Genomic DNA, 13,361 nt, shown 5'->3' with positions numbered 1-13,361 from the left:
GCGGGTACCCAAATGGATCGGGCTGCGCGCCACAGCGGTCATGTGCATTGCATTGCATTCATGCATTTTATATCTGTTGGTCTTAATTGTCATTGTCTGCTGTTGTTTTATCGTTTAACGTGCTGAATCGTTGATTATAGCTTTATATTGTAATATTTCGGAATTTCTTACTTTCATCCATTATATATGTTTATTACTCACTGAGTTGGAAGTACTCACTTTACTCCCTGCACCATGTGTGCAGATTCAGGTGCTCCGGAGACTTAGTGGAGCTGTTTGCTGTTTTCGTGAAGTTTATTTTCAGGAGTTGTTGAGGTAGCTGCCTGACGTCCGCAGGACCCGACTTCTCCCCTTTATTGCATTTATTTTTCCATATCCTAGACTTCTTTATTACTATAGATATATTACTCTGTTACATCTAGAGACTCTAGACTCGTGACTCCAGATCTATTGGGGAATGTTTGGTATATTCGTTATTATTTTTCGTACTATTTTATCTAGTTCCGGGTTGGAAACTTGATATTTACTATTTTAATCGTATTATTTGTTAACGGATTGCGAATTTGGGTTGAGAGTATTTAATTGGTCGGGCTTGCCTAGCATTATTTTTGGGCACCATCACGACCGGGATTGGGGTCGTGACAAGTTGGTATCAGAGCCTAGGTTACTAGGCCTTGCGAGTCATGAGCCAGTTTAGTAGAGTCTCGCGGAACGGTACGGGGACGCCTGTACTTCTCCTCGAGAGGCTGCGGAACCTTTAGGAAAACTCCATATTCTTGAAATTCTTGTCATGCGGCTTTGTGATTCGAAAACTAAATTCCTGTATTCTATTCTCTCGCAGATGGTGAGAACTCGTGCTACCGGACGCGATTGTCGACCACCAGTACCACCCACTAGAGGCCGTGGACGCGGTCGTGGTCATGGTCGAGGTAGGGCAGCAGAGACAGCACCTGCTGACCCACCAGCTGCCACAGTTCAGGACCAGACTCCAGCTGTCGATGTCCCAGCAGCACCTGTGCAGGCACCGGCAATGCCTATTGCTATTCCTGGTCTCTAGGAGACCTTGGCACAGATACTATCAGTTTGCACTGGCCTGGCTCAGGCAGTCTCAGCTTCTACCGCAGCAGCTGCTTCCCAGACCGGGGGAGGACATCAGACCCTAATTGCTCACACACTTGAGCAGGCTGCCCAGGGACTTCAAACACCGGAAGCAGCCATAGCTCCACCAGTTGCTCCAGTTGCTCCAGTTACTCCAGTTGCACCAGTTGCAGCCTATGAGGCTCCAGCTATGCCGGACGATGAGCAGCGTCGCCTTGAGAGATTCGGAAGGCTTCAGCCACCGAGGTTCAGCGGTGCTGAGGGCGAGGATGCCCAGGGTTTTCTGGATAAGTGTCAGCGTATGCTTCGCACTGCAGGGATCTTAGAGTCGAGTGGTGTGGCTTTTACTACTTTCCAGTTCTCAGGGCCTGCATTCACCTGGTGGGAGGACTTCGAGAGGCGTAGGCCGGTTGGTGCAGCGCCCCTTACATGGCAGCAGTTCTCCACTGTCTTTCTGGAGAAGTACGTACCGCAGTCTCACAGGGAGGAGCTACGTCGTCAGTTCGAGTGGTTGGTTCAGGAGGACATGTCTGTGACCCAGTACGAGTTGAGATTCACGAAGCTAGCTCGGCATGCCACTTGGATGATCCCGACAGATCGGGAAAGGATTAGGAGGTTCGTGGATGGCCTCAACTATTCACTCCGCATTTTGATGACCAGAGAGAGGGTTATTGGTGCCTCGTTTGAGGAGGTAGTTGACATGGCTTGAGAGATTGAGATGGTTCGCCGTCGGGAGCGTGAGGAGAGGGAGGCAAAGAGGCCTCGAGGTTTAGGTAGTTTCAGTGGTGCTCCGTCTAGGGGCCAGTTCCAGCGTGGCAGAGGCCGTTCCTTCGGGCCTCCTCAATCAGGTCGTGCAGAGTACAGTGGGGCCTCTTCAGGCCGTGGTCATCAGGGATTTCGGCAGGGCCAGACTTCACTTAGTGCCCTTCCAGCTCAGAGCTCTACACCTGCCTCTTCAGCCCAGGGTTCTTCAGCAGCGAGGGGTTTCCATCAGTCCCCTTCTCCAGCGCCGGGTAGTTGCTACGAGTGCGGTGAGTTCGGTCATATGAGGAGACAGTGTCCTCGGCGTCGTGGTAGTCAGTCTCAGCAGAGGGATCAGCCCTCATCTTCTGCTCCTGTTTCATCAGCACCCGCCCAGTCAGCTAGGGGTGGAGGTCAGGTAGCCAGGGGCCGCCCCAGGGGTGGAGGCCGGACTGGTGGTGGTCAGGCTCGATTCTATGCTCTTCCAGACAGGAAGGACGCCATTGCCTCAGATGCTGTTATCACAGGTATTATCTTAGTCTGCAACAGAGATGCCTCTGTCTTATTTGATCCTGGATCTACCTACTGATTATGTTCCCAGCAGGGTGATTTCTTTTCTAAAGGCCCAGCAGATGGTTGGGAAAGGTTGTCTATCTTATTTGGCTTTCGTGAGAGATATTGGAGCTGAGACTCCTAGTCTTCACTCCGTCCCCGTTGTGAGGGACTTCCCTGATGTGTTTCCAGCAGACCTGCCGGGCATGCCACCGGACAGGTACATCGATTTTGGTATTGATCAGGTACCGGGCACTAAGCCCATCTCTATTCCTCCGTATCGCATGGCACCAGCAGAGTTGAAAGAACTAAAGGATCAACTTCTGGAACTCCTAGATAAGGGGTTTATTCGTCCTAGTGTGTCACCGTGGGGTGCACCGGTGCTATTTGTAAAGAAGAAAGATGGCACAATGAGGATGTGCATTGATTACAGACAGTTGAACAAGGTGACAGTGAAGAACAAGTATCCACTACCTCATATTGATGATTTGTTGACCAGCTCCAAGAGGCAAGGGTATTCTCGAAGATTGATCTCCGTTCAGGCTATCACCAGCTGAAGATCAGGGATTCAGATATTATGAAGACTGCCTTCAAGACTAGATATGGGCACTATGAATTCCTGGTTATGTCTTTTGGGCTGACTAATGCCCCAACCGCGTTCATGCGCTTGATGAACAGCGTATTTCGGCCGTATCTGGATTCATTTGTTATCGTTTTTATTGATGATATCCTAGTGTACTCACGTAGCTAAGAGGAGCATGCTCAGCACTTGAGAGTGGTGCTACAGAGGTTGAGGGAGGAGAAGCTTTATGCAAAGTTCTGCAAATGTGAGTTTTGGCTTGGGTCTGTAGCTTTTCTGGGACACGTGGTGTCCGGTGATGGTATTCAAGTTCATCCAAAGAAGGTAGAGGCGGTGAAGAGTTGGCCCAGACCGTCCTCAGCCACGGAGATTCGAAGTTTCCTCAGTTTGGAAGGTTATTATCGCCGGTTCATCCAGGGTTTTTCCTCTATTGCTTCGCCCTTGACTAAGTTGACGCAGAAGGGTGCACCATTCGTATGGTCAGACGAGTGCGAGGAGAGCTTTCAGAAGCTCAAGACAGCTTTGACCACAACTCCAGTGTTAGTTTTGCCATCAGCCTCAGGTTCTTACACTGTGTATTGTGATGCTTTGAGAGTTGGGATCGGATGTGTGTTGATGCAGGAGGGTAGAGTTATTGCATATGCTTCTCGTCAGTTGAAGCCTCATGAGCAGAACTACCCCGTACATGATTTGGAGTTGGCTGCTATAGTTCATGCGTTGAAGATTTGGAGGCACTACTTATATGGCGTATCTTGTGAGGTATATACTGATCATCGCAGCCTTCAGCATTTGTTCGAACAGAAGGATCTTAATTTGAGGCAGCGGAGGTGGCTTGAGTTACTCAAGGACTATGATATTACCATTTTATATCATCTGGGGAAGGCCAACGTAGTGGCCGATGCGTTAAGCCGGAAGGCGGTCAGTATGGGTAGCTTGGCGTACATTCCAGTTGGGGAGAGGCCCTTCGCAGTCGATGTTCAGGCTTTGGCCAATCGGATGGTGAGGTTAGATATTTCGGAGCCTAGTCGGGTGTTGGCTTGTGTAGTTTCTCGGTCTTCCTTGTATGACCGCATCAGAGAGCACCAGTATGATGATCCACATTTGCTTGTCCTTAAGGACAGGGTTCAGCATGATAATGCCAGAGATGTGACTATTGATGATGATGGCGTGATGAGGATGCAGGGCCGGATTTGCGTGCCCAATGTGGATGGGCTTCGGGAGTTAATATTAGAGGAGGCCCACAGCTCGCGGTATTCCATTCATCCGGGTGCCGCGAAGATGTATCAGGATTTGAGGCAGCACTACTGGTGGAGGAGAATGAAGAAAGATATAGTGAGTCATGTAGCTCGGTGTCTCAACTGTCAGCAGGTCAAATATGAGCATCAGAGACCCGGTGGTGTACTTCAGCGGATAGATATTCCCGAGTGGAAGTGGGAAAGGATTACTATGGATTTTGTTAGTGGTCTCCCTCGTACCTCGAAGAAGTTTGATTCGATTTGGGTGATTGTGGATCGGCTGACCAAGTCCGCGCACTTCATTCCGGTGTGTACTACCTATTCTTCGGAGCGGTTGGCAGAGATTTTCATCCGGGAGATTGTTAGGTTGCATGGGGTCCCAGTTTCTATCATCTCAGATAGGGGTACTCAGTTTACTTCCCAGTTTTGGAGGACTTTTCAGCGAGAGTTGGGTACACAGGTAGAGTTGAGCACCGCATTTCATCCTCAGACGGACGGACAGTCCGAGCGTACCATTCAGATATTGGAGGACATGTTGCGTGCCTGTGTTATTGATTTTGGAGGTTCTTGGGCTGAGTTCTTGCCACTTGCAGAGTTTGCGTACAACAACAGCTATCAGTCCAGCATTCAGATGGCACCGTATGAGGCCTTATATGGGAGACAGTGTAGATCTCCGGTTGGTTGGTTTGAGCCCGGCGAGGCTAGAGTATTGGGGACAGAGTTGGTTCAGGATGCCTTAGAGAAGGTGAAAGTGATCCAGGAGAGACTTCGTACAGCTCAGTCGCGTCAGAAGAGTTATGCGGACCGGAAGGTTCGAGACGTATCCTACATGGTGGGCGAGAAGGTCTTGTTGAAGGTTTCGCCTATGAAGGGCGTTATGAGATTTGGAAAGAAAGGAAAGTTGAGTCCATGGTTCATTGGTCCTTTTGAGATACTTAGGAGAGTTGGGGAGGTGGCCTACATGCTTGCTTTGCCACCCAGCTTGTCGGGAGTTCACCCAGTATTTCACGTTTCTATGCTCCGGAAGTATGTTGGGGACCCGTCCCATGTGTTAGACTTCAGCACGGTTCAGTTGGATGATGACTTGACTTACGATGTGGAGCCAGTGGCTATTTTGGGTTGTCAGGTTCGGAAATTGAGATCAAAGAATATAGCTTCGGTAAAGGTGCAGTGGAGAGGTAGGCCCGTCGAGGAAGCTACTTGGGAGACTGAGCAGGAGATGCGGAGCAGATATCCTCACCTATTTGAGACCTCAGGTATGCTTCTCGACCCGCTCGAGGACGAGCGTTTGTTTAAGTTGGGGAGGATGTGACGACCCAACCCGTCGTCTCATGTATTACAGCCCCGTTTCCCCCATTTATTGCTCTTTCATGTTTTATTATCAGCAACGGGTGAGTTAGAGTTTAATTGAATTGGTTTGGATAGGAAATGAGACACTTAGTCTCTTTAAGGAAGGTTTGGTTTGGAAAAGTCAACCGAACGTTGACTTATTAGTTAGAAGGCTCGGATGTGAATTCCGGTGATTCGGTTAGCTTCGGGAGGTGATTTGTGACTTAGGAGTACGATCGGAAGAGATTTTGGAGGTCCGGAGTAGAATTAGGCTTGAATTGGCAAGTTGGCATTTTGGCGAATTTCGGTGGATAGGTGCGATTTTGATCCAAGGGTCGGAATGGAATTCCGAGAGTTGCAGTAGCTCCGTTAGGTGATTTTTGATATGTGTGCAAAACTTCAGGTCATTCCGACGTCGTTTGGTTGGGTTTGTGATCGAATGCGTAATTCGGAAGTTTTTAAGAAACTTAGGCTTGAATCCGACGTGAAATGATGATTTTAGTGTTGTTTGATGTGTTTTGATGATTGGAACAAGTTCGTATGATGTTTTGGGGTAGGTTGGTGTTTTTGGTTGAGGTCCCAGGGGCCTCGGGGTGATTCTAGGTGATCAACGGAATGATTTTTGGACTTTGAGTGTTGCAGAAAATGCACAGCTGTTGCAGGCCACTTTTGGCCTTCGCCTTCGCGGGGGTGCACATCGCGTTCGCTCAGTTGTGATTTCTGGGTCATCGCGTTCGCGATCGTGGCCTCGCGTTCGCGTAGAAGGGCCTGGGGACCCTGCCTAGTTTGTTCATCGCGTTCGCGATGAGGGATCGCGTTCGCGTAAGAGGACGTCCTGTGCATCGCGTTCGCGTTTGGAGTATCGCGTTCGCGTAGGAGGTTAAGCTGGACCATCGCGTTCGCGTGAGGGTCGACGCGTTCGCGTAGGGTATCGTTTGGTCAACGGAAAAATTTGCCTTCGCGAACGCGGGGTGTTGACCGCGTTCGCGTAGAAGAAAAGCTGGGCGACAGAAGGGTTTAATTATGATATTTCATCCGCGACTCATTCATTGTTTCCTCCATTTTTGAACCACCTCAAGAGCGTTTTGGTGGAAATTGAAGAGAGTTTTGACGGGAATTGATTGGAGGTAAGTCTCGTGACCTAGAAACGCTATTTTATTGAAGAATCAACCTTTAATTCTTGGAAAATTGGGTATAAATTTGAAGAACTAGGGCTTGGGTTTTGAAATGAAAATTTGGGATTTGAAGGGGCATTTGAACTCCGATTGTGGTAAATTTATATGTACGGACTCGTGGCGAGACGAGGAATCCGGTAATGTGAATTTCGTAATTTTTCGAGAAGTGGGCCCGGGGCTCGGGTTTTGCCAACTTCGTGAATTTTGGTATTTTTCGAGTCTTTTCGATTGGGTTATGTTTCTTTAGCCTATTGTAATGTATTCGTTGTGGTTTTAATCAGATTCGGCGTGCGAAGAGGTTGATTCGAAAGGCAAAGGCATAGCAAGCTAGACTTGTGGCCGGCTTGAGGTGAGTAATAGATGTAGATGATGACCTGAGGGTTTGAAACCCTGGTATATCACATTGTGACGCTATATTGAGGCGAGACACGTACTTTATGACGAGTGCAGGGTCGATTGTGACCTAGTCCGTTCCGAATTATGTTCGTACTGCGTTCTTGACTAGAAATTGTTTGGTAATTATCCTACTTGGAGTTTATGAATTGTTTGGGGCTTTGTGCCTATCATGTGCATCCTTCAGGGATCCTTATCACTGCTTCCATGATGCTTAGCATATTTCATGATATCGGTCTTGAGTTAGACACTGCCTCGAAATGGTTATTAAATAAATAAAGGTTTAAACACTTAGCTCTAAAATTCCTAATAATTGAAACTAAAATGAATAATTTGACTGTGCCCGATTGGCTTGCATGCATATATATACCTAGACTGAGTGTGGATCGGGCTGCACGCCGCAGCGAATGTTATGATGATATTGCGCTTGGGCTGTAGGAGCCCCTCCGGAGTCTGAACCCCCACAGTGAGCGCGGGTACCCAAATGGATCGGGCTGCGCGCCGCAGCGGTCATGTGCATTGCATTGCATTCATGCATTTATACCTATTTGTCTTATTTGTCCTGGTATTGTTGTTGTTCCACCGTTTTATGTGCTGAATCGCTGATTATAGCTTTATATTGTAATATTTCGGGATTTCTTACTTTCAACCATTATATATGTTTATTACTCACTGAGTTGGAAGTACTCACTTTACTCCTTGCACCATGTGTGCAGATTCAGGTGCTCCGGAGACTTAGTGGAGCTATTTGCCGTTTTCGTGAAGTTTATTTTCAGGAGTTGTTGAGGTAGCTGCCTGACGTCCGCAGGACCCGACTCCTCCCCTTTATTTCATTTGTCTTTCCATATCCTACACTTCTTTATTACTATGGATATATTACTCTGTTACATCTAGAGGCTCTAGACTCGTGACTCCAGATCTATTGGGGAATGTTTGGATATTCGTTATTATATTCCGTACTATTTTATTTAGATTCGGATTGGAACTTTGATATTTGCTATTTTAATCGTATTATTTGTTAACGGATTGCGTATTTGGGTTGAGAGTATTTAATTTGGTCGGGCTTGCCTAGCATTAGTGTTGGGCGCCATCACGATCGGGATTGGGGTCGTGACAAGTTGGTATCAGAGCCTAGGTTACTAGGCCTCGCGAGTCATGAGCCGGTTTAGTAGAGTCTCGCGGAACGGTACGGGGACGCCTGTACTTCTCCTCGAGAGGCTGCGGAACCTTTAGGAAAACTCCATATTCTTGAAATTCTTGTCGTGCGGCTTTGTGATTCGAGAACTAAATTCCTGTATTCTATTCTCTCGCAGATGGCGAGAACTCGTGCTACTGGACGCGATGGTCGACCACCAGTACCACCCTTACTCTACCAATCTCCATAGGCCTCTTTATTGAAGGAGCCTGCAATAAACATGAGTAAGCAGAAAAATTAACATTGGATTTGAGTTGTGATGTAAGTGAGTAAACATAAATGAGATTGAACTTGAAGTTGGGAACAAACAACACTCTGTGTAAGGTCAGCTTTGGACTATGAACTGCATCACCTATCTATGTCACTTTAACCCTATATCCATTTGGTAGAGTAACTAAAAAGGGATATGGTAAGGTTCTAGTATCAGTGAGTAAGTTTTTATTGTAGGACATGTGGTTTGAGGCTCCAAAATCTAAAATCCAAAAATTAGTAGGTAAATGGGAACATTTGTTTGAAAGATCACCAACAACTTCATCATAAGTACATCAAGCCAATATAGCTGCGAAATTCACAACTCCACCAGTGATGTTGTTTGAGGCCTCAGTTACACTTTCAATGTGAAGCTTCTCCAGCAGGTTTAACAAATGATTGTATTGTTCTTTTGTCAAGTTGGGTGCATTGTGGTTCTGGTTTTGGCATCGATTATCAGCTACATCAGATCCTCCAGATTACAATTCTTCAGGTCCTCCGTGAACATTTGTAGCAGATGCTATATTCTTTCCTTTTGTGAACTTGAAGTTCTGCGATAAACCATGTAACATATAACATTTATCTTTAGTGTGGCCTGACTTTTTAAAATAGTCACAAAACATACCAGGACCTCTGCTCCCTGATCTATAAGAGTTATTTCCTGTATTGTTTACCATCTGGTTGTTATTTGTTCTAAAACCATTGTTTCCTTGTCCATGAATATTCAATGACACAGATTCCAAACTTAGTTGACTATGTGGTCTAACTTCTCGTTGTTTCTCCTCTTGAATTAGAATAGAAAAGGATTGTGGGCAACGGGTTCATGATCAGGATGCTTCCCCTTACCACAGTATATACCTCATTCAGGCCCATTAAACTCAATTAGTCTCTTATCTTGCTCAACCTTGTGCATATTAGCCTTTGCTCCACAGGTGTACTAGCAATTGTACTGAGTATATGCATTTAATGTGTTTAATTCCTCCCAAAGCTTTTTCATCTCTGTATAATAAACAGTTATGTCCAGTGAGTCCTGAGTCAAGTCATTAATTTCCTTTTGAAGTTGATATATCTTAGTTCCGTTGGTCTGATCATACCTATCTTCCAATTCCTGCCAAAGTTCCTTCACATCATTCACATACTGTAAACTGTCTGCTATGTCATTCAAGAGCGAGTTCAAAATCCATGAGGTGACCATATCATCACACCTTTCCCACTGGCCATAATTCGCAGAATTAGTATTAGGCTTTTTGTATTTGCTAGTAATGAAACCTATTTTGTTGTTCATTGAGAGGGCTCGCAGAACTCCTCTCCTCCAGGATCTGTATCCTACGCCATCAAAAGGTATTGGTACTAATGTGGATCCAACATTCTTTGATGGATGCATGTACAAAAAATTAGTCGAATCCATGACATCCCTCACAGAAATAGGCCCAGTATTCTCCGATTGATGAACTGTTGGGTCAATAACATCCTCTTCTTCGGCCATGATTTGAAGTATTGAATGATTTGAAGAAGAAGATGAAACACTACAAGAAAGTATGGAATTTGCAACAATAGATTAGCAATAAATGAAATATTGTTGGTAAAATGGATAAATGGCGACAACTCGATAAATTTTTTGCTATCGCATAGTCTTTTTGGCAACAAAATTTTCTTGTTGGAAAACATGTTAATTTTGTTGCCATATTCTATGTTTAGATAATAAAATTTAAATTTTAAAAAATGGCAACAAGGTTCTAGCAACAACTATAGTATTGTTGCTGAATTTTAATAAATGGCAACAACTAATTTTAGTTGTTGCAAAAAATATAACTTTTAACATAATAAATTTAAATTTTAAACAGAATCGGCAACAATAAAGTTTTCTTGTTGGCAATAAACATTATTTTGCCAATGACATATGTGGGTTATGGCCTAAAACTTTCCGATTTTCCGTCAAAATCAAACCCGGAAAACCTTTCGCTTTTTAATTTCTTTTCCTGATTTTTTAGCCCACTCTCTAGTAACCATTATGGCTAGGTTTTTTCTTATCAGTTCTACTTGAAAGAGCTCCTCCCTTGCTGCGTCCTCCTTGTTGCATCGTTATAACGACTCGGCTGGTCGTTTTGAGAGTTGTAGCCCCATTCTCCCATTTACTGCTCATTTTGTACATTATAGCTGTTATGTGACTTGTCGGGGTAGTCGGTTTGGGTCCGGAGGAATTTCGAAATGAATTGAGACACTTAGTCTTAGGGTTGGAAGCTTAAGTTGAAAAAATTAACCGGATATTAACTTATATGTAAACGACCTCAATTTGGAGTTTTGATGGTTTCGTTACCTCCGTTGGGTGCTTTTTGTCTCAGGAGCATGTCCAGATAGTGATTTGGAGGTCCGTAGCTGAATTAGACTTGAAATGGCGAAAGTTGAAAATTTGGAAGTTTGACCGAGAGTGGACTTTGTTGATACCGGGCTCGAATTAGAGTTCCGGGATTTGGAGTAGGTCCGTGGTGTTATTTGTGACTTGTGTGCAAAATTTAGGGTCAATCGAACGTGATTTGATAGGTTTCGGCGTCGTTTGTAGAAGTTGGAATTCCTTAGTTTTCATTAGGCTTGAATCGAGGTGCGATTCGTGTTTTTGATGTTGTTTTATGTGAATTGAGGGCTCGACTAAGTTTGTATCATGTTTTAGGACTTGTTGCTATGTTTGGTTGAGGTCCGGGGGCCACGGGTTGATTTCGGATGGTTAACGGATCGAAAATGAGACTTAGTATGTTGCTGAAGCTGGGAGTTTTCTGGTTTGATCGCACCCGCGAGGGGTTGGCCGCATGTGCGACACCGCATGTGTGGCTGGAGTTGCACAAATGCGGAGATGGGATGGCCTGGGGGTAGGACGTAGGTGCGAGGTGTATTCTGCATCTGCGAGCCCGCAAGTGGGAGCAAGGCTCTACAGATGCGGAGTAGAGGGGCGTAGGCTGTTCCAGCACAAGCGGATCATGGGCCGCAGAAGCGCTTCAGTAGGTGCTGAACCTGGAGCGCAGGTTCAGGCCCTGAGGACTTTAGTAGTTTCAGCAGAAGCAAAGGATTATCCGCAGAAGCTGGACGGCAGATGCGGTCAAGTGGAGCGCAGGTGCGAGACCCCTGGGCAGAACATTTAAATTCAAGGGTTCGCGATTTTTTTTCATTTTAAACATTTCAAGCTCGGTATTGGGCAATTTTTGAGAGGGATTTCGAAGGGATTCTTGAGGTAAGCCACTTGTGCTTTTTTTTTTTTTTCAATAATCTTATTTCTCCATTGAATTTCCCTCCTAGTTGTGTGTATTTAAGGCGGAATTTGGGGGTTTTAGGCTAGGGATTTGGAGAGTTTGATTTGGGGTTTTGAGTGACGATTTGGTGTCAGATTTTGGTAGGTTTGGTATGGTTGGACTCGTGGTTGAGTGGGCTTTCGGGTTTTGTGACTTTTAATCAGATTTTGAGACGTAGGCTCGGGAGTCGACTTTTGAGTTTTGATTAATAACTAGTATTTTCTTATGGAATTAATTCTTTAGTTCATGTTGATTGTATCGAACTGTTTGTGGCTAGATTCGGTATATTTGGAGGCCGATTTGCGAGGCAAGGGCGTGTTTGAGTAGGGATTTGTACGGGTTGAGGTAAGTAACAGTTCTAAATTTTGTTTTGAGGCTATGAAACCCCGTATTATATAATGTGATTGGTTTTGAGGTGATGCACATGCTAGGTGACGGGCATGTGGGCGTGCACCGTAGGAATTGTGACATGGTCAATTCTATGGAACTGTGTAGTTGAATAATCTGTTGTTATCCGTATATTCTCCTTGTGTTATAGAAATTGAACTGCAAATCATGTTAGAAATCATGTTTAGGCTATGTGTTGGTACTGTAGGGACTCACCGAGGCCGTGTTACATATTGAATTATTTGCTAAATTGCTGCTTTGTACTCAGTCATAGTTTTACTTGCATATTATATCTTAGTCTCTGTTATTCTTTATTGATACATTATATCATCGCTGTTTGGGCTGATTATCCTGATTATTGAGAGCCCAAGAGACTGGAGAGCTTGATACTTGAGTGAGGCCGAGGGCCTGATGGTGAGGATATTTATGGGATCGGGCTGCATTCCATAACATGTTTTATTAGTTTATGCCATGATTGGCTTGTTGTAGCGCTTGGGCTGAAGGAGCCCCTACGAAGTCTGTACATACCCCTAGTGAGCACAGGTACCTACTGAGTGTGAGTGCCGAGTGCGAGTGCTGAGCTATTGGGAGAAATGAGCGACTGTGAGGAATGAGTGAATATGAGGTTGGAGTGAATGGAAGGACTGGGTGACTGTTTCTCTGAGGTTATGCACTTGATGCATTACTATTGTACTTCAGCTGGTATATATCACTGTCATGTAATTTCTGAGAGATGTTATATCCCGTTTCAATTGAACTTGACATGAATTAACTATTTTGGCCTTAATTGTCAAATTTGAAAGCATGCCTATCTTCCTATGTTGTAATTTCTGTAATTGGACTACATCCGTGAAGCTCGTCACTACTTTCAGTCCATTATTTAGTCTTGTTACTTATTGAGTTGGTTGTACTCACGCTACACCCTGCACTTCGTGTGCAGATCCAGGTGTTTCTGGACATGGTGGGTGTTGATTCTCTGCGCAGCTTGATCGTTTGGAGCTTCCAAGGTAGCTGCCCGACGTTTGCAGACCTTGTCTTTCCTTCCCTATCTTTCAGCTTTATGTATTTAGTTTTAGTCTTTCATAGATAGTATTTCTAGACTTGTGCTGTATAGACGCTCATGTACTCAGTGACACCTCGAATGTT

The 13,361-nt window shown here is 45.2% G+C and overlaps 1 protein-coding gene across 1 annotated transcript; it reads right to left on the bottom strand.

The window, feature by feature from the left end:
- Nucleotides 1–9,484: 9,484 nt before the first annotated feature.
- On the bottom strand, nt 9,485–10,033 carry LOC109205485. Its single transcript, XM_019368202.1, has one exon. It carries the CDS (start codon nt 10,031–10,033, stop codon nt 9,485–9,487), a length of 549 nt encoding a protein of 182 aa, XP_019223747.1.
- Between the last annotated feature and the right edge of the window lie 3,328 nt (nt 10,034–13,361).

This window comes from Nicotiana attenuata, unplaced genomic scaffold (genome assembly GCF_001879085.1).
Source record: "Nicotiana attenuata strain UT unplaced genomic scaffold, NIATTr2, whole genome shotgun sequence".
Classification (NCBI taxonomy): Eukaryota; Viridiplantae; Streptophyta; class Magnoliopsida; order Solanales; family Solanaceae; genus Nicotiana; species Nicotiana attenuata.
The sequence above is the reverse complement of the archived record's forward strand: the minus strand, read 5'-3'. Positions and strand labels throughout refer to the sequence as shown.